We start from the raw sequence: 22,410 nt of genomic DNA, 5'->3' as shown, positions 1-22,410 counted from the left end.
ATCGATTTTGGGTTCTTCGCGCATGACAAGGAAGAACGTGAATATGGGTCGGCCTACTATTGATTGTGTAACGACCTGTTTAGTCGTTTTGAGCAACAGATGTTATTTCTGAAAAACTGGATGAGACGACGGACCTCGCGACGGACCGTCATGGGCACGACGGACCGTCGAGGGAGTTTCATTTTAAAACACTTAGAAATTCTGAAATTTGGGTACTGAAATCGACTCTCTGAACTTCGTAACGGAATAGAAGGACGGACCGTCGCAGGCGTGACGGACCGTCACAGACTCTTCAGAGAATTGAGTCTCTAAACTCTGTGACGGAGCAACATGATGGACCGTCGCAGGCACGACGGGCCGTCACAGGCTTTGTAATCCCAGGCTGAGTCGGATTTCTTTAATGTTTTAAGGGACGTTTTTGACTATTCCTGCTTTAATTATAAAGTTAGTGGGTTAATGTTAATAAGTCTAATTACTTGGGGGTTAAAAGAGGTAACCTTAAGCTAATTAGTGGGTTATTATTGTCATCTTTTATTCTTAATTATATGCTAATTAGGGTAAAAGAAAGAGGGTTTGAATAAAGAAAATAGAAAGAACAAGAAGAAAGAGAGGGGATCGATCGAGAAGGGGAGAACACAAAGCTTTGGGAAAGTTGCTTGCTTGATCACTAATCTTCGGTGGAGGTAGGTTATGGTTTTTATACTATTCGTAGTAAACTCTTAATAGCGAATGATATGTAATTGGTAGTATTGTAAGCCCTTCTATATGCTTAATTGTATGCTTGCATGAATGTGATTATATAATTGTGATAAAATAAGCATGATGAAGCTATTGAATCCTAAATCTTGAGAAACCCTAATCTACTTTGTTAATGATGATGTCTTGGTATAAAAGAAGGCTTGATGAACGAAAGTAGTGAGATTAGGGGATCGGGTGCCACGTTCTGGTACCAGGATAGTATATGAGGAACGGAGTGTCACGTTCCGACACCAGGATAGTATATGGATCGGGTGCCACGTTCCGGTACCAAGATAGTATATGAGGATCGGAGTGTCACGTTCCGACACCAGGATAGTATATGGATCGGGTGCCACGTTCCGGTACCAGGATAGTATATGAGGATCGGAGTGTCACGTTCCGACACCAGGATAGTATATGGATCGGGTGTCACGTTCCGGTACCAGGATAGTATATGAGGATCGGAGTGTCACGTTCCGATACCAGGATAGTATATGGATCGGAGTGTCACGTTCCGACACCAGGATAGTATATGAGGAGCGGAGTGTCACGTACCGACACGAGAGGAATAAAGATAATGAATCTTGAAAGATGTTAATATACTCAATCTAATGAATCTAATTCCCAAATGAGTGTGATGAGGAGACGTGAGTCCTCATTGATGTGCTTGGTGTTGTAACCAAGGGTTATGGAAATTGTAAATGCTGCATGCTAAGGATATTAGTTGATTTTATGATGTTATCTGATATATACTGTTTTCTATTTTTGAGTTGGTCGATGATATCTACTCAGTACTTGTGTTTATACTGACCCCTACTTGTATGTTTCTTTCTTTGTTATTTGTGGAGTGCAGCAAACGTACCGACGTTTTCAACTCAACTGCAACTCTAGCAAGTCTTCATTACTCTGGATATCAGGGTGAGCTAATGCTTCTATCTTGGACTGGAATCCTCCTCTTCATGTCTTGATGCCTTGAACTTCCGGCATGGACTAGCTTTTTACTTATTTTAGCTTCTTCGATACTCTTAGATTAGTAATTTGAGGATAGATGTTCTTGTGATGATGACTTCCAGATTTTGGGGATAATAATAGTTGTTGAGTTTTTAGAAGTTATTCAATTTATTTTCATTAATGAGTTTAAGTCTTCCGCATTACTTTCTGTTGATATTATATTGAAATGTTAAGGTTTAGATTGGTTGGTTCGCTCACATAGGAGGGTAAGTGTGGGTGCCAGTCGCGGCCCGATTTGGTGTTGAGTTTGTGACTTATCAGTTTCAAGGGAACGCCAAAATGTGGTGGCGGTCACATGTTGAGTGTCAACCAACAGAGGCACCACCTATGACTTGGGCATCACTCTCTAGCTTGTTTATGGAGAAGTATATCCCCCGGACTTTGAGGGATAGGATAAGAGATGAGTTCTTGAGCCTAGAGCAAGGTAGGATGTCGGTTACCGCATCTGAGGTTAAGTTTCGTGCATTATCCCGGTATGCAACCCAACTATGTTTCAGTCCACAAGAGCGGATTCGCCGTTTTGTGAAGGGGTTGAGATCAGAGTTGCGAATTTCAGCCTTACAGGTAGCGGCTACAGCGAAATCCTTTCAGGAAGTGGTAGACTTCGTGATAGAGGTAGAGGGAGTGAAGCCAGATGACTTCACCATGGCAACTATATCAAAAAGGTTTCGAAAGGGAAGTGAGTTTAATGGTTCTTACTCTAGAGGAAAGGGTTCAGGAGGTTATTCAGTCCGACCAATTCAGTCTTCACTACAGACTGTAGTTGGGGGTCCACCTTAGACCGGTCAACACTTCTCTGAGAGACCTATGCTTGAATCCAGAGAGTGTTATGGATGTGGGGAGACTGGACACATTAAGAGGTATTGTCCAAAACAGAGTTACAGACCTCCAAATGTTAGAGGTAGAGGTGGTTATGGAAGAGGCCGTCATTCTGGAGGACGCGATGGTCGAGGTAATGGTGGTCACCAAAACGGCCGGGGTGATGGACAAACTGGAGCCACTACATCACAACATGGTAGGGGCAATGGACAGACAGGTGAGAGGGCCCATTGTTATGCTTTCCCTGGGAGATCTGAAGCGGAGACATCTGATGCTGTCATCACAGATAATCTTTCGGTTTGTGATTGTCTGGCTTCTGTATTATTTGATCCTGGATCCACGTTTTCTTATGTATCTTCTTCATTTGCTACTGGTCTTAATTTACCTTGTGAATTACTTGACATGCCTATTCGTGTTTCTACTCCGGTGGGTGAGTCTGTGATAGTCGAAAAAGTATATAGGTCTTGTTTGGTGACTTTTGTGGGGAGCAATACTTATGTAGACTTGGTTATCATAGAAATGGCTGATTTTGATGTAATTCTGGGTATGACTTGGCTTTCTCCAAATTTTGCAATCTTGGATTGTAATGCTAAAACTGTGACGTTAGCCAAGCCTGGGACAGATCCGTTAGTGTGGGAGGGCGACTACACTTCCAATCCGGTTCGTATCGTCTCCTTTCTTCGTGCTAAGAAAATGGTTAGTAAAGGGTGTTTAGCTTTCTTGGCACATCTCAGGGATGACACTACCCAAGTACCTTCAATCGAGTCGGTTTCGATAGTCCGTGAGTTTTTGGATGTGTTCCCTGCGGATCTTCCTGGTATGCCACCAGATAGGGATATTGACTTCTGCATTGATCTTGAACCGGGCACTCGCCCCATTTCTATACCCCCTTATAGAATGGCTCCCGCAGAGTTAAGAGAGTTAAAGGCCCAACTTCAAGAGTTGTTGAGCAAAGGCTTCATTAGACCAAGTGCATCCCCTTGGGGTGCTCCTGTTTTGTTTGTAAAGAAGAAGGATGGGAGTTTCAGGATGTGCATAGACTACCGGCAGTTGAACAAGGTAACTATTAAGAACAAATGTCCCATTCCTCGCATTGATGACTTGTTTGATCAGTTACAAGGTGCTTGTGTCTTCTTTAAGATTGACTTGAGATCCGGTTATCATCAATTGAAAATACGAGCAACGGATGTGCCAAAGACTGCTTTTCGGACCAGGTATGGGCATTACGAATTTGTAGTGATGTCTTTTGGTCTTACGAATGCCCCTGCTGCTTTCATGAGCTTGATGAACGGGATTTTCAAGCCATATCTGGATCTCTTTGTGATCGTATTTATTGATGATATACTGATATACTCAAAGTGCAAGAAAGAACATAGGGAGCATTTGAGAATTGTGTTGGAAGTATTAAGGAAGAAAAAGCTTTATGCCAAATTCTCCAAGTGTGAGTTTTGGCTAGATTCAGTGTCCTTCTTGGGACACGTGGTTTCTAAGGATGGAGTGATGGTGGATCCTTCTAAGATTGAGACAGTAAAGAATTGGGTAAGACCTACTAATGTGTCAGAAATAAGGAGCTTTGTTGGTTTAGCTAGCTATAACCGTCGATTTGTCAAGGGATTCTCTTCCATTGCTTCCCAATTGACGAACTTGACTAAGCAGAATGTTCCATTTGTATGGTCGAACGAGTGTGAAGAAAGCTTTCAGAAGCTCAAGACCTTGTTGACTACTACACCAATTCTCACCTTGCCCGTGGAAGGTAAGAACTTCATTGTTTATTGTGATGCATCCTATTCTGGTTTGGGTGCAGTGCTAATGCAAGAGAAGAATGTAATTGCTTATGCTTTAAGGCAATTAAGGTGCACGAATGCAATTACCCGACCCATGATTTGGAATTGGCTGCGGTAGTGTTTGCATTAAAGCAATGGAGGCACTATTTATATGGGGTTAAGTGTGAGGTCTATACGGATCATCATATCCTACAGTATGTCTTTACTCAAAAAGATTTGAATTTGAGACAAAGGAGATGGATGAAACTACTGAAGGACTACGATCTCACTATCTTGTATCATCCGGGAAAGGCTAATGTTGTGGCAGACGCCTTAAGTAGAAAGGCAGGGAGCATGGGAAGTCTAGCTCACTTGCAAGTTTCCAGACGTCTATTGGCTAGAGAGGTTCAGACTCTAGCTAACGACTTGATGAGATTAGAAGTAAATGAGAAGGGAGGATTGTTGGCTTGTGTGGAGGCAAGATCTTCTTTTCTTGACAAGATTAAGGGAAAACAGTTTGATGATGAGAAACTAAGCAGAATCCAAGATAAGGTATTGCGAGAAGAGGCTAAGGAAGCACAAATCGATGAGGAAGGTGTTTTGAGAATCAAGGGGAGGGTATGTGTACCCCGAGTGGATGATTTGATCAACACTATTCTGACGGAGGCTCATAGTTCAAGGTATTCTATACATCCTGGTGCAACCAAGATGTACCGTGACCTAAAGCAACAATTTTGGTGGAATAGAATGAAGCGTGATATTGTTGATTTTATTGCCAAATGTCCAAACTGTCAACAAGTAAAGTATGAACACCAGAGGCCCGGAGGAACACTTCAAAGAATGCCCATTCCTGAATGGAAGTGGGAGAGAATAGCAACGGATTTCGTGGTTGGTCTTCCCAAGACAATGGGTAAGTATGACTCCATTTGGGTAATTGTTGATAGGTTAACTAAGTCTGCTCACTTCATTCTGGTCAAGGTGACTTACAATGCAGAGAAGTTAGCCAAACTTTACATCTCGGAAGTGGTGCGATTGCATAGAGTTCCACTCTCCATTATATCAGATAGAGGTACGCAGTTTACTTCTAAGTTTTGGAAAACATTGCATGCGGAATTGGGTACTAGGTTGGACCTTAGTACTGCGTTCCATCTTCAGACCGATGGTCAGTCTGAGAGAAAGATTCAAGTGTTGGAGGATATGCTTCGTGCATGTGTGATAGAGTTTGGTGGCCATTGAGATAGCTTCTTACCCTTAGCGGAGTTTTCATACAATAATAGCTATCACTCAAGTATTGATATGGCTCCATTCGAAGCATTGTATAGGAGGAGATGTAGGTCTCCCATTGGTTGGTTTGATGCATTTGAGGTTAGACCTTGGGGTACTGACCTTTTGAGGGATTCATTAGAGAGGGTGAAATCTATTCAAGAAAAGCTTTTAGCGGCGCAAAGTAGGCAAAAGGAATATGCAGATCGAAAGGTTAGAGACTTGGAGTTCATGGAGGGTGAACAAGTCTTGCTGAAGGTTTCGCCCATGAAAGGGGTGATGCGATTCGGTAAAAGAGGTAAACTAAGCCCAAGGTATATTGGTCCCTTTGAAGTACTGAAGCGAGTAGGGGAGGTGGCTTATGAGTTAGCCTTGCCTCCAGGGCTGTCCAGAGTGCATCCGGTATTTCATGTGTCTATGTTGAAAAGATACCATGGGGATGGAAACTACATTATCCGTTGGGATTCTATTTTGCTTGATGAGAATCTGCATTATGAGGAGGAACCGGTTGCTATTTTAGATAGAGAAGTTCGTAAGTTGAGGTCAAGGGAAATTGCATCCATCAAAGTTCAATGGAAGAATCGACCCGTTGAAGAAGCCACTTAGGAGAAAGAGGCTGATATGCAAGAAAGATACCCACACCTGTTTACAGATTCAGGTACTTCTTTTCGCCCTTGTTTTTCTTCTAATGATCGTTCGAGGACGAACGATGGGTAAATTGGTATCTATTGTAACGACCTGTTTAGTCGTTTTGAGCAACAGATGTTATTTCTGGAAAACTGGCTAAGACGACAGACCTCGTGACGGACCGTCATGGGCACGACGGACCGTCGAGGGAGTCTCGTTTCAAAACAATTAGAAATTCTGAAATTTGGGTACTGAAATTGACTCTCTAAACTTCGTAACGGAATGACAGGACGAACCGTCGCAGGCGTGACGGACCGTCGCAGGCGTGACGGACCGTCGCAGGCGTGACGGACCGTCACAGACTCTTCAGAGAAGTGAGTCTCTGAACTCTGTGACGGAGCAGCAGGACGGACCGTCGCAGGCACGACGGGCCGTCACAGGCTGCATAATCCCAGGCTGAGTCGGATTTCTTTAATGTTTTAAGGGACATTTTTGACTATTCCTGCTTTAATTATAAAGTTAGCGGGTTAATGTTAATAAGTCTAATTACTTGGGGGTTAAAAGAGGTAACCTTAAGTTAATTAGTGGGTTATTATTTCCATCGTTTATTCTTAATTATATGCTAATTAGGGTAAAAGAAAGAGGGTTTGAATAAAGAAAATAGAAAGAACAAGAAGAGAGAGAGAGGATCGATCGAGAAGGGGAGAACACAAAGCTTTGGGAAAGTTGCTTGCTTGATCACTAATCTTCCGTGGAGGTAGGTTATGGTTTTTATACTATTCGTAGTAAACTCTTAATAGCGAATGATATGTATTGGTAGTATTGTAAGCCCTTCTATATGCTTAATTGTATGCTTGCATGAATGTGATTATATAATTGTGATAAAATAAGCATGATGAAGCTATTGAATCCTAAATCTTGAGAAACCCTAATCTACTTTGTTAATGATGATGCCTTGGTATAAAAGAAGGCTTGATGAACGAAAGTAGTGAGATTAGGGGATCGGGTGCCACGTTCCGGTACCAAGATAGTATATGAGGATCGGAGTGTCACGTTCCGACACCAGGATAGTATATGGATCGGGTGCCACGTTCCGGTACAAGGATAGTAAATGAGGATCGGAGTGTCACGTTCCGACACCAGGATAGTATATGGATCGGGTGCCACGTTCCGATACCAGGATAGCATATGAGGATCGGAGTGTCACGTTCCGATACCAGGATAGTATATGGATCGGAGTGTCACGTTCCGACACCAGGATAGTATATGAGGAGCGGAGTGTCACGTACCGACACGAGAGGAATAAAGATAATGAATCTTGAAAGATGTTAATATAATCAATCTAATGAATCTAATTCCCAAATGAGTATGATGAAGAGGCGTGAGTCCTCATTGATGTGCTTGGTGTTGTAACCAAGGGTTATGGTAATTGTAAATGCTGCATGCTAAGGATATTAGTTGATTTTATGATGTTATCTGATATATACTGTTTTCTATTTTTGAGTTGGCCGATGATATCTACTCAGTACTTGTGTTTGTACTGACCCCTACTTGTATGTTTCTTTCTTTGTTATTTGTGGAGTGCAGCAAACATACCGACGTCTTCAACTCAACCGCAACTCTAGCCAGTCTTCATTACTCCGGATATGAGGGTGAGCTAATTCTTCTAGCTTGGACTGGAATCCTCCTCTTCATGTCTTGATGCCTTGAACTTCCGGCATGGACTAACTTTTTACTTATTTTAGCTTCTTCGATACTCTTAGATTAGTAATTTGAGGATAGATGTTCTTGTGATGATGCCTTTCAGATTTTGGGGATAATAATAGTTGTTGAGTTTTTAGAAGTTATTCAATTGATTTTCATTAATGAGTTTAAGTCTTCCGCATTACTTTCTGTTGATATTATATTGAAATGTTAAGGTTTAGATTGGTTGGTTCGCTCACATAGGAGGGTAAGTGTGGGTGCCAGTCGCGGCCCGATTTGGGTCGTGACAGATTGCTAGGTCTTTTTTCTTGAAAAAGAAAAGGGATGGGTCAGGTTTAGGAAGGGAATAAGAATCTGCTTGGCTCAGCTTAAAAGCTGATCAAACTGATTTAAAAAATGGTTTTTTTAACTTATTTAGCTGTTTGGCAATACTCAAAATAACTTATTTTAAGTTAAAAAAAACTTATTTTAAGCCAAAAGTTAAAAACTAGGGTAGGTGTGCTTTTTTTTTTTTTAGCTTATAAGCTGTTTTAAGTTACCACATTTTTATCTTTTTGCTCTTAATATTTTTATACAATCTCCAAATTATCCATATAACCCTAACATTTCTTTCTTCCATTTTTTCCTTTTCACGTTTGACATAACAACTTTAGCACTTTTATCCAAACGCTTAACTGCTTATTTTAAAAATAAGTTTCAGCACTTTTAAAAGTATTTTTTAAAGCTACTTTTATTGGGCCCATCCAAACGGGCCCTAAGAGTGGGCTGGGTTGAAATTCAGCTGAGAGGGAATGTAATTAGGCCTGGATTGGTTTGAGAATGGATCTAAGGGTAGGATTAAAATGGCCAGATATTGAATTGATAAATTTGGCAATTAGATTGCAATTATAGCCATATGGATTTTGAACGTAACTAAATTGAGTTTGATTAGCAAATTTGATTAAAATCTAAATAAAAAAAGAATTGATGTTCATTAATTAGCGAGCTTCTTAAAATTTAGACAAAATTAATTCAATAAAGTATTAAATAAAACTAAAATTTTTGTGAGACGATTTTCATATATTTATAAAATAAACTAAGTATATAAAAACATATTAAAAATATATATCTCTTAAAAATTATAAATAGCGACTAAAGCTACTCAGAAAAGACTTTAAAAATATTTTGAATTTTATGAAGCCAATTATTTCAACTCGTTTGAAATTTAAGAAACTCGGTGATTAATTTATATTGTGGAGGTCCAAAATTGGACGTCAACACTACCATAACTGCCTTATATATTGCCGGAATATAGAACACATCAACTAATTAGATACACTAAGATATGCTTAATAAGCAATAAAGAGTCATCTAGATTTTATGACCCTTTCTATGTTGAAGTACATGATTTATGAGGACTTTAAGTTGTCTGAACTTGTCCCCACATCGATGTTCAATACTATTCCCAATAACATATACTCATGCTCATATATTTACAAACATAACTCCTCCTTTGGTTTGAGATAATTGCTCAAACTATCCTCTTAAAAGAGGTAACTGCTCTTGAAATATCTTTTGAACTCATAGCTCATTTAGAAATCTCAATTTATCTTTTATTAATGTAAAAAATGATGCCTCTAGGAATACATAGTTCCCTTATATTCTTACTCAATTCATACTTGAAACTCTTTCTCAAAAAACATATAAAAATATATTTTAATATGATCATTTGACTCGGGAAGTCATACTGCATAAACATTGATGGTAGATATCATACTACTGTTATATTAATGACATACACAATTGTCATACTAATCATGTTTTAGAAATCCTTTCTCAAAACTCCTTTTTACTTTTTCAAAACCCAGTCTAAGGACTCAAGCATTGGTTTTAAATAACTTTTCAAATTTTATAACTCAAATCATGGGGTTCATGCATGTGGAATTATGAACATGAACGATTCAACTTAGGGATCTTAATAGCAATATGAAAACTAAGTAATCAGAACTCAACGATACTACTCATCTAAAAAATACTTGTTGAAATATAGACATAAACGAATCAACTCAAGAATCTCAATGCATAACATATATCAATTCAATTATAGAGAATATAATTTCAAAAAGAAAGAGGAACTTAAGAACTCAAATCAACTTTATCTCAAGAATACTCAAATCTAGGGATAGAATTCTAGATTACTCTTTTATTGATTTGAAAGTAGATGTAAGGTGTGTGGATGAATTAGTCCAACACTATGATAGACTTACATACATGAAAGAATAATGTTCTTGAAGAATCTTGAAGAAGAGATTGATTAGAAGCCCTGAAACTCTATCTTGAATGCAAACAATCAAGAAAATTGTATGGAACAATTTGAGTTGGAAAGAATGAAAATTTTGAAAAAAGATTTACTTTGAAGAAGAATCTTGAATGAAGTCTTTTACTTTGATTTTTCTTTAAGGTTTGATAGAGAAGAGAATGATGAATTAAGAGATGAAAACCTGATTGTTTTAGGTCTTTAATTAGCCAAAAAAAAAAAACCGTTTAGGGGTTTCTTAAAGGTAAAAAGACTATTTTTAATATTTTTCTGTCGGCTAATTCATCACTTCATTGTATCTAGTTACTAAAATGATCATAACTTTTAATACTGAAGACTTGGATTGACGCAAAATTAGTGGCATTGGAGAAAAGATTCAAATACCTTAATTTGATAGGTCATGAGACATGCAACTCTTTATATTCCAAAAGATGTGTTCATTTGATGTTGATCCAAAGATAAACTTAAATTAAAACTTAATCGGTATGAAAATTTTTCACTCAACTTAAATTAATATCCACAATCATTCACACACTAAAGAATTTACTTTTACGTGTATGGTCAATTTAAGAATCACCTGTTACGATCTTACATGTAAATAAAAAATCATTGGGTCTTAACTTAGAATAATTCTCAGTGTGTTACAATAATTTTGCACCCGAAAGTCACAGTTCACTGATTGATTCGAATTTGCACTCACTTATACTTCATAATTTGATAATAACAGAAAATAGACATCACTAAATTTCTAAACAAAAAAATTAGAGTATTGATGTTGTAGAAAGTTGTGGTTAAGAAGCTAGGAAAGTAAATATTGCCCCTGATTGTAAAGAAAATCGCACAGAAGAAGACTTAGAGATAATACCAACGAATTTTGAGAGAAACATTGAGAGAGAAAATAGTGGATGAGAATTTTTTTTATATAAAAGAACAATGCTTTATTTAATTTAATTAAATTGTTGTATATAGTTAAAGAAGAATAATATTGCTACATGTTATAAATATTTTTCAAATATTGGACACTTAAGGTCTGAAGGACACCCTATTGATTTGGTGTAATTGAGAGTAATTATATTGTCTCTTCTGTTTGATTGGATAAGTAATTAGTTGATAGGTAATTGGCATAAAATAATTACACTTTATAATTTTTAGTATAATTACTCGACAATATAAATACAAAATAGTGTAATTATTAGATAATAATATACGTATAAAAATATGAAAAATTTATTTTATATACTGTGTAATTTTTTAGCGGAGATTGGAGTTTTGCCTCTGATCCAATTCCTAGATGACTTTGGAGGATAAATAAAAGAATGACAGAAATATAACACTGCTGACAATTTTAGGATAGCCATCAAGAAAAGGAAGTTATATTCCTAGCGTTTGCTTTCATTTGGAATTGAGAGAAAATCAGTTGCTCAAAGGATGGCTTGCCTGCACGATCACGATTGCGCCGACCATAACTGTTCCTCTGATTGGTCTCTCTTCAAGCATATCGACCTTCCAAAGGTGTTTTAGTGCGTGTTTTCTTGTTTATTACCCTTCAGATTCCCCATGGATTTTTTAAATATATATTCTTAATACTGGATAAACCCACTTCGACGCAACTATATTTGGCGACTTGGGATTTAATGGGTTGTTGGTTTTTTAATTCTTGATTGAACTGCAATCCGATTGTTTCATACAGCACATTAAAGCTGCTAGGTATTTTGTTCTGTTAGGATTGTAGTGTCAGTTCCCATATAGGGTTTCAGTTTTGTTGGAATCGGGGGAATGGGGAGGTTTTTAGTATTAGTATTGTAATGAACAACCCTTGTTTTAGTATTTCTATTATGATCTAAAGTTGGAACCTTTAGGTGCAAGTGCAACTAGCCCGTGTAGTAAATTTAGAGTTATTTTGTGCCTTCTGTTTTTTAGTTAAGCTCTATATGTATACAAAATTGATGTTTTGGAGTGAGTGGGGATAGAACACTTAGTGGACAACACAACTTCTATTGAATGAGTCTTGAGTGGTTCTAAAGATAGTGTCACTATATACCTTTAACAAGAAATTTGGTGTGTTGGTCATGGTAAATTGATCATCTATTTTATAAATGTATAATTCTAAGGGCCGAGAAAGTTGTAAGGAAGTTACTTGTCAAAATGGAACAAATTTCAAATCAAAATGGCAGTGTCATTGTCATTTATGGTTGCCTTGTTAGAAATAGGATTTAAACTTCAGACTTGTGCTTCTTTAATTTCACACTCTCACATTACCTTATGCATAGATTTCTTAGCTTCTTCAACTTCTTTACACTTCATTTTGTGTTGCCAAAAGGTGTCTGCTTTGAATGAGGCTGTCACGGGAAGTGTCAAATCAGTTTTTAAACCATGGGAGCAGCGTTTGAATTCTTCAGAGGTAATTTCAGTAAAAAAATGACTGGACCTAGAAAAATCATCATTCTTGGCTTTCTACTTTGTTATCGTGTAGTCTGTACTCTGTAGTGATGACTTGGTCTGTGCAGGAAATATATTGGATTAATTTTTTCAGATATAATTTCCAAGATAAATAGTTTCAATAGTCTTCTGATCATAGTGATCCAGTTGAAATGAACAAACATGTTTTAATTGGTGCTTGTTGGAATTATATATATCCTTTAAACCTACTATTAGCTGATGTGATGATATCCCTTAACACATGTACCTTGGACTTTGCTTTCTAGATTGACCTTTATCTGAAAGAATTATTTGATTTAAGGAGAAATTCCTTTCATATATGTGATGCTTTTGTGATAAAAACAATGTGTAAGTGCATCTAGCTGACAGTGTTTGCTTGACATGAAAATCTTTCTTCACCATATTACTTTTAACCTTCAAAACTGTCATCGGGTGCATGTCGAATCCTTCAAAAGTAGTGCATTTTTGGAGGATCTGACAAGGGTGGGGCAACATTTTTGGAGAGTCCGAGCAACTTAGCTTTTAACATCAACTAGATGTTAGTGTAATTAAAAGTCTCATAGTCTCAGGTAGTTTTAAATTGTCATCCTTCTTGATTTTCTTCTTCTTTTTTTACACATTCAAGGCCTCCACTTTCTGTTAGTTCTATGTTCTTTTACTTTCTTTCATGTCTTCATAGTCTGGTAAGAACATAAGGTTATATCAACAAGATGGAGAAGTCTACCTGGGCTGGAAGAGAAGTTGTCTGCCAATAGATAAAAAGATGTATAAAGTCATATGTGTTCAAATTTGCAACATTATTCTTCTCAAAAACAGAACTTTTTCTACATAACCTCTCCCAATATCCAAAAGTAGATTTTGAAATTGGTTTCTTTTAGTACCTGTGAGACACTTTAACCAAATGGTAGCAAAGTTTGCTCCCTTCTCGGGTAAGCTTAATAGGTTTGTACGATGGACAGAGTTTTGCTGCTTGCTGGTGTGCTTTGTTATTTCTGGATCTTTATATATCATTCAATCTTCTACTCTCTTTGGAGCAATTTTGAGTTGGTAAAAAATACTAAGTAGATCTAAAGAATGATGTGCTGTATCCAGACTAATACCAATCTCTGTCTTTCATGAGTAATATGTGACAAATTAACCTACCAACACAATCACTTCTTACAAATTACATCTTATTGTCGCATCAAAACCACAAACACCAGACTCATAAAAAAAGTGAGATCATTGACTATTTCGCTAACATTCAACTTGCTAACATGAGATCATCGAGGAAGGTTATAAACCAAGGAATACCTCATGGCTACTGATATTCTTTCTGATAGTAGCAACTAATAATCGTCTTTCATCGAATTGGTTAAACAAAGGTGACATAGTGCTAACAAATAGTGGTTAAAAAATGAACTCTTTTTTGATACACAGTTGTATATGTGTGTTTCATATATATATATATATATGAACTTGCCATTATTTTTCAAAATTTTGTCCTTTTCTCTCTCTTTGGATGTCTCTATACTATGATTTGTTCTTTGGTACAGGGCCGCTTGGAAAGCAATGAAGGTGATCCAGAACTGATTGTTTTCATTCCGTAAGTGTCAATTTTGTTATTTATTAAGCTTTTGCACAAAAGTCTGGTTTGTTTATGTCCCTTTCACCCTGCATTTTGACATTCCTTTTCCTCCACGTCTCTCAGTCACCTTCAAAAAGGGCTCTTGTCCCAGCAAATGTTCAGTACCTGATGGTATAATTTCTATGTAATTTGAATAGAAAACTAAAGTACTGAATTTTCTGGATGCTTTTCCTATTTTAGTTATTTCCCTAATTACAAGTTTTTCTTTCTTGTTGAACATCGTTTGATGTTGTTTGTTCCAATCCTTTTACCCCTAAGGGCACTTGTTTCTTTGAGGAAAATGAAGGAAAAATCTTTTAGAGAGAAATAATTGATACAAAGTCTTGAAGTTCTGGATGATGAACAAGAACCCAAAAACAATACATTGTTGATAATAAGAGGATGATTTTTTTATAAGGTTGGTTCTAATTCTATTATAAACAATGAGAGTAAATGGAAAAATGGTGAGGAGGGAGAGGAGTAACAATTTTTTTCCTTTTGGATTGATTGGTGACTGAAAAGAAAGGAGTGAATGTGATAGAAACCGATGTTTAACACTGAATAAAAAACAACAAGAAATACAAAGAGAGACACAAGTATCTCGTATCTCGAAGAACAATAGGAAATACAAAGGGAGACAAGTATCTCTTATCTCTTAGAACAACCTTTTCTGCATATAAAAGATACATTACCACGCCTCTACTTATTTCCTAGATCTCCTATTATATAATAGATAACTATAACCACTTCATAACTATTTAGGATAAGGATAGATAACTTCTAGTAACCATAAAGAACTGCCAAATAACTCTAAATAACGGTAAGGAACTGTTCATTGCTCCATGGGTGAAACCTCCAGGAATTTGAGAAGATGCAAATCATTATCTGCTCGTATCTTTCTTCACTTCTTCCTTCTTGAATAAGTATGAAAAATACGTTCCTTATCAGAATGCCATTTCATACTTGTTCCCTTGATGAAGTATTTCTCCTGATAATAATTTGAAGGTCTTATATAGCATTATAAAACATTGTCTTGAGGTTCCTCCTTTTTCTCCGTCTTCACCCACATGTAGACTCCAAAAACAAAACATGACACTTTGTTCACCGGCATTTATCTCCATTTCTTTCTCTCTCTCTCTGCCTGTATCTCCTAGCAAAAATTAATTGAGAAAAGTTAGGGTACCCCTTTCCTCCTTCTGCCTTATCTCCGTTTCTCTCTTTCTGCCAGCTTATCTGCTCCCAAAAATCAACTGAGAAAAATTAATGTACCCCTTTCCTCTCCTCTTCTTTCAATTTAAAAGACTGTATAGGGCTAGATTGTTTTGCATATCATGTAGCATGAAATTTACTGTCTCTTATTGCTCATTTATTCCGGCATTAGCTCTCTTTTTTATTAGAATAAAAGAAATTTATCCGTAAGTTAACTTGACTCAGTCAATAGGATATTTAAATGGTTCTCTACAGCATTTTTTCTGTTTAGACAGAAAGGAACAACAGATTTTTTTAGGCCATAAAGGAAACATTCTTAGCTTTAAATCTGGAGCTTTTCCTTTGCTAGCTTATTGGTGGCCATAAAGGAAACATTCTTATCCTTAAATCTGGAGCTTTTCCTTTGCTAGCTTATTGGTGCAACCTAGATTTTAGACGAGACTTCGATGTTATGTTAGATAGAATTGAGGAACTGCACAATATGTAATAATATTTTGTAGCACTAGCTTAGTGCTTGATATCCTTATAATAAAATCCGTCATCACTTGTCAAAAAAGGTAATATCAAATTGTGTGATCATGTTACTGAAATTGGGGAACTGGTATATCTTCAAAGTGGTTTGAGAACGGAAAAGTGTCTGTAAATTTTGATTGTCATTTCTTAATCATCCAGCACCTCCATTGTTACTATCATCTTACATTCATAGTTGGCTGATTTTAATCATAGGTTCACAGCTGATGTTAAAATCAAGAGCATAGCTATTGTTGGTGGTGCTGATGGAACAAGTCCATCTAAGATGAGGGCGTGAGTATATTATTAACACTTCTTGCATTATACAGTCCATAAGTTGCTGGTAAAGTTGTTGAGCAGTAGATTGTAGTTGGAGAGGATCTTGTATATGTTCCCTTTCTTTTGGCTAGTGCATTCAGGCTGCTTGCACTTGCAACAAATTTCTTGAAATCCCAGGCATATATACTCTTCTTTCAAAACACATGCATGCTAGAAGTTCTATCTTCATCTCCTCAAACATGCTTTTGCAATTCATCCAGATTCGTCAATCGAGATGGCATTGATTTTTCAGATGCTCAATCTATGCAAGCGATTCAGGTACTTATATAGTATTTTTTTATGTGTGTGTCTGTGTATATATATATGTATATATATCTTTGTTCTTTTTGTTAAGTCTTGTTCAGGTATCTTCTTTAAGTTAGCTTTTGAAAGTTTTGAGGCCTTGAATATAACTCTCCTCCTCTACCAACCACTTTTTCTGATATTCATTTTACTTGTAAGGAATGGGATTTAGCTGAGAATTTGCAAGGAGTTTTAGAGTACCAGACGAGGTATTTTGCTCCTTTATCCATAAAATTGCTGCTGCATAGTCTGTGTCAATTTTGTAGCTGCAATTCGGAATTGTTCCAATGCATGCATGTGCATTGTGCACACATGGACATTTATATTTCATAAGTACAATCATTTTAATATAATATTTCTTATATTTTCTTTGAGCAAAATTGTTCAGAGTATTGTTATAGAAGGTTGTTTATATTCTGGCTGATCTATTTTGGTTGTCTCATGCTGTCTGTTAATATCCATTCAGGTATTCTAGGTTTCAAAGTGTGGGAAATATCACTTTGCATTTCCCTGATAATTTTGGTGCTGATACAACACGAATACAGTATATTGGCTTGAAAGGAGAAGCCACACAGGTATCTTTAGTGAAATATGTTTGAATTCCATGGTAACTTGCTTCAGATATTTATCTTGATTTGCTTCCAAAATAATTGTGTACAGATGAAGAGGGATGTTGTTGCAAATATTGTTTATGAGATTATGCCTAACCCCTCTGATCACAAGTAAGTTGCTGTCTTCCCTTTTATAAAGATATTGTGTGTGTAATTTCTATACTGTTAATTTCTACTTTGGCAGTTCAATTGAATACAAATTCAACATTAGTTATTTTTTGGATTTTTTGAAAAGGTTCACTTGGTAGGATGTGAATTATTAGTTGCATCTTTGATTATTAAGAGAAAATCCCTTCAGGTAGTCATCATGTCTAATTTTAGAGAGAATCTGAATCGTGTTAGATTGCTGCATATTGAGTATCACTATGAAATTCACTCTGGCAATCCCTGATGTCAGATCACTGCATATTGAGTATCAGTCTAAAACTCCCTCGATCCCATTCTTTGATAGCATGGAGGTTGAAGTGTTTGTTTGATTTGTTTATTATATAAAGTAGTGGAAGAAGAAGACACTATTGTAATTTTTGGAAAGGGCTGAGAAATTATCACATCAAATTTAAACTATTATTTATCAAATGAATTTTAGTTCTTGAAACTCTAAAAGTTGGCTCAAATAATTTCAACAGAATTACTTTACTTATCAAAAAGGTTGTTCAAAATAATTTTATTAGTTGATGGACATCTCAACGGCAGGATTTGATACCCGCATCCGATTGAAGTTGCATTTTAGTGCTCCCCTAAAGTAAAGGAGAAAAGAGTAGGGGCATGGTTGATTGCACCTGCTGAATCGTGCACCCCTATTGCTATTAAGGGGAACTTTTTAGGATCTAAGAGTACCACAGATGCATAGCTGTTCCAACTTTTAAGGAACTAAGAATACCACAGATACATAGCTGTTCCAACTGTTAAGGAACTAAGAATACCACAGATACATGGTTATTCCAGCTGAAATACTTGGAATAATTCTACTGTCAAATATTTTGAGATAGCCCCCAAAAATAGAAATAACATTAAATAAGTTGGTGGAGGGGCTATTAGTGTTCTCAATCCTAAATGCATGAGGTGGTTACATATTTTGCTGGCTGTGGATAACGCTTAAGCTTTTCAACAGAAAGTGTACTAGCCTGGTGCACTGTACTTTTTTTCATTGACTTGCATAGACCAGCCTTAAACTTCTCCACATGTACATTTACATTACTTCTAGAAAACAAAAAAGGGAAAAAATATCAGGAACATGGTAACAGCGTCAGAAAAGACATTAGAAACGACTACTACGACAACCAGCAAAGGAAGCAACTAGTAATAATAATCGAAGAATAAGATTATAGGAGAGCAATAATAAGAACATTGATAAGAAAAATTAGACAGTGTTGACTACCTACTAACTTTCTACCCCAGATTTTGACCTTCATATCCTTTTGTCTATGAATGTTTTCAATAAGTTGTACTTGTGCCATATCCTGTTTAATCTCCTCTCCTCAATACTTCTTCAACCCACTTCTATCTTCCTTCAACGATCAACCTCTCACACCTCCCCTCAGTGAGGCCTCTATGCATATCCTCTTCACATGTTCGCACCATCTCAACGTTGCTTTCATCGTCTCGTCTTCCATCAAAGTCACTTCCACTTTCTCCCGAATTTCTTCATTTCTAATCCTATATGTCCTAGTATGCGCACACATTTATCTCAACATCCTCATTTCCACTACTTTCATCTTCTAGACGTGTGAGTTTTTGTTCGGAACACTTTCCTCGTACAACATAGCTGGTCTAACAAGCACTTTATAGACCTTACCTTTTAAGTCTTGGTGGCACAATCTTATTACACAATACATCAAATGCGAGCCTCTGTTTCAGCTACCCAGCTCCAATACGATGTGCAACATTGTCAATCTTTCCATTTCCTTGGATTATTGACCCAAAATACTTAAAACCTTTTCTCTTAGAGACGACTTGTGTAACGATCTTCACATCCACATCTGCCTCGTAAGTCACGTCATTGTACTTGCACTTCAAGTGTTGTGTCTTAGTCCTATCAACCCGAGCCCTTTAGATTCGAGAGTCTACTAGAAAATTTCAACCAATCCTGTTCATAACAGCTAGTAGCTTAAGCAGATGGTCTTGGGACACTGACCTAACAGTTGTCTGTTCAAATGTGTGGTGTCAACCCTGCAAGGAAAGATAGGCTATGCCAAATCTTTTCGATTTTTCCATGATAACCCCACAAGGTGGTGCTGTTTCTGCTTTTGTAACTTTGATGGAAGTTCTAACATGAGTGAGGTGGAGAGGTTTACAGAAAGAAGGCAAAAACCAAGACCTTTTTGCCCGAATCCAAGCTTGATGAGAATGTCAGCACAATGCTCTCATAATTAATGCCACACATTTCCTGGAATGAATTTCTGTACTTTTAACCTGAGCAAGTCCTGCATTTATTGAGGCATAAAAATGTTCGTGACCATGTTTGTATGATCTTTTTTTTATGAGCAAGTTATATGTTGTTTGGCACAAATCTACTCACCTTCTATAATCCATTCTTCCCCATATATAAATGTAAATCAAGCTGCAGCCTTCTTTCCTTTCTGGTGCAATATAATCCTAGCATCTCCCTTGTGACCCCTTTCCTGTCCCCTGTTGAATTCCTGTAATTTGGTGTTGCTCTCTTGTGCAACAATCCATGAGTCAACTAAACGATGACACCTATGTATGCAGGACTCAGGCTGAGACTGGCGGAGGCTTTTCACATGTGGAATAAGCTTGTGGTAAAAGCAACTCTTATGAGTAAAGTGCTTTCTCTATGATGTACACTGCGGTGGAGCTTATATATACTCAAAAAATACCCAGGAATTATTAGACAATTTACTGAAAGTTTCATTAACTTCCCCAGACCCCTTTCCCCCACCCCGCCCAGCCCCACTCAGATATACCGAGAAATTACTAGATGATAATTTACTGAAAGCTTAATTAACCTCCCCAGTTGCCTCTCTCTCTCTCTATATATATATATGTGTGTGTGTGTGTGTGCGTGTTTTCTTCTCCCTCCCCGCTGCAATTTCTCCTATGTTTTTCTATCATTAATTGATTTTGCCATATTTTTGTATCAAATAAGAATGTGTATTCTTGGTGCATACCCTTTGATTTGTTTTGGAGCATTATCCCTATCTCTCACACTAGATTTGAATAATTGAAGATTCAATATTAAAGATTTATTTGAAGTCTGCAACTTGTTGGTAGTTTTTGAGAGGGTGTGGTTGATATTTGTTGCAAATACTTGATGATGTTGTACCCAAAAATTGAGGTGATGCATGTTAGTTTAGGGATATATTTGATCCAAAATAAATATTAATGGTATTTTTAGATCAAAGTGTTGATGCATTTGTGAATCATTTTTAATATGTTTCATTAGGAAGGTATATTTATCATGTCAAGTGTTTATAGATGTGTGTCAAAAGTTTCATTCAACTTTGTTTTTATAAAAATTAAATGAAGACGTGCTCAATCAAATGGTGAAAAATAATTGGGATGACCAACCAATGAAGCAAGGAATTAAAGTTGAAAAGGAAGTTGGGAATTTGGAATGACAAATTTGGTCTTTTTATGTTTCATGAGTAGCATGCACTTAACAGTTTTTTATTCTATAAATAGACAAAAATGGTCTCTTATATTTGAGTGTAGGTTTAAAATAATCCGTTGAGTTAACATTGCACTTGATAGTCTTGATTATTTAAGTTGTAAACGATTGACATTTTTTAATCTCCAATAGAATATTTATCGAACTATGTATGTTTAGATTTGAAAAAATAAGAAGAAATTTAGTGAGGACTCTCATTAAAAGGCACATACCACTGAAAAAGGCCAAATAATGAGAAATAAAATTGATGGCCATCAAATTGACAGACTCCATTGGTTCAAACTGAGGGAATACATCGTCTAGGTATGATATACAAATCTTAATATTTATTAGAAAATGATATAAAATAGGGCAACTTTCACATATAACAAATATAAAATTTATATTTGTATGCTATAACAAATTTTACATAATTGCGTTCCATGACAAACATATATATGTATAATTCGCTATACATATACAATTGAAGCGAATTATATAAAAGGAATTGTATAAAATGAGAAAAAGAGAGATTATATATAATTTGAATTTGTATAAAATGAGAAATAGAGAAAGACAAAACAGACTTGAAAAGGAAAATACTTGTATTGTATAATTGTAAGTGTATATGAAGATTATATATTTGTATATTTTTGTATTCATTCCAATTGTATAAATATATATTTGAAATTTTTATACAAACAAGAAACTTACTTGCCTGTAAGTTGTATAAGTATATATTTTTTTGGTGGTGATTTTTAGTTCTATATGTATATGTCATTATATGTATTTAAATATAAATATGTATATGTATATATAAATATATTATTGTATATTCCACGTTTTATATATATGGAATTTGTATATAAATAAATTTTTGTATTAGTTGTTAATAGTTATGTATATGTTCTTTGTAGTAGACTTTGTCAAATGTATATGCATATATGTATATGTATAAGTGAAATCTATATATATGATTTTGTGCTAGTGTAATATTTATATAATTAAAAATCTATATTAGTGGAAACCATACATAATTTAATTTTTAAAAAAAATTATTTGACGAGAGCTTTTAGGAGAAATCAAAAGAAACTGGAAGAGAAAAATAGGAAAGGATTTGTATAAAAATAAGGGAAAAGACTCAAATATGCCATTAAATTTTCTGAAAAGACTCATTTATGTCATCAGTTAAAAGTTTGATTCGTTTATGCCATTACCGTTAAAGAAAATGCTCATTCATGCCATTATTTTTTAAAGGTGGTTTTGCAAAATTATTTTTGATACGAGACCGATTATAATTCGGTCACGTCATCAATTTTTTTAATTAAAAAATAAAATAAAATAATTTAATTTTTACTCAAAATTTTGATTTTTTAATTAAAAATTAATTCATTTTTTTTTTCAGAATTATAATTTTTTTATTTAAAAAATTGATTGACGTGATCGAATTATATAAAATCTTATTGATTTAAGGAACTTTGGTTATGCGTTTAAACACATAAAATCTTAGTCATTTTAAGCATGTGTTTCATTTGTGTATGATGAAACTCATACATACTTTAAATAATAAAAAACAAAAACAGTGT

The 22,410-nt window shown here is 35.9% G+C and overlaps 1 protein-coding gene across 2 annotated transcripts; it reads left to right on the top strand.

Moving 5' to 3' along the window:
* Positions 1 to 11,427: 11,427 nt before the first annotated feature.
* On the top strand, positions 11,428 to 20,429 carry LOC101264042 (uncharacterized). Of its 2 annotated transcripts, XM_004245067.5 has the most exons (9): positions 11,428 to 11,733; positions 12,542 to 12,622; positions 14,196 to 14,245; positions 16,202 to 16,279; positions 16,525 to 16,582; positions 16,766 to 16,815; positions 17,073 to 17,181; positions 17,267 to 17,328; positions 19,927 to 20,429. In XM_004245067.5, the coding sequence occupies exons 1-9, from the start codon at positions 11,650 to 11,652 to the stop codon at positions 19,967 to 19,969; spliced, it is 615 nt and encodes a 204-aa protein (XP_004245115.2). In that variant the 5' UTR covers positions 11,428 to 11,649; the 3' UTR covers positions 19,970 to 20,429. The 2 variants fall into 2 exon arrangements, with proteins under 2 accessions (XP_004245115.2, XP_010325046.2); XM_010326744.4 differs by lacking the exon at positions 16,202 to 16,279 and having other exon boundaries at positions 11,463 to 11,733.
* The last annotated feature ends 1,981 nt before the right edge of the window (positions 20,430 to 22,410 follow it).

Source organism: Solanum lycopersicum, chromosome 8 (genome assembly GCF_036512215.1).
Source record: "Solanum lycopersicum chromosome 8, SLM_r2.1".
Lineage (NCBI taxonomy): Eukaryota > Viridiplantae > Streptophyta > Magnoliopsida > Solanales > Solanaceae > Solanum > Solanum lycopersicum.
Note: the sequence above shows the minus strand (reverse complement) of the source record. Positions and strands in the feature narration are given on the sequence as shown.

Excerpts from the sequence above, each read along its gene's own strand:
- LOC101264042 (XM_004245067.5), top strand. The coding sequence starts at position 11,650 with ATGGCTTGCCTGCACGATCACGATTGCGCCGACCATAACTGTTCCTCT. Across the intron at positions 16,280-16,524 it reads AGTCCATCTAAGATGAGGGC|ATTCGTCAATCGAGATGGCA; the intron begins GTGAGTATATTA and ends CAATTCATCCAG. Across the intron at positions 16,583-16,765 it reads AATCTATGCAAGCGATTCAG|GAATGGGATTTAGCTGAGAA; the intron begins GTACTTATATAG and ends TTTACTTGTAAG.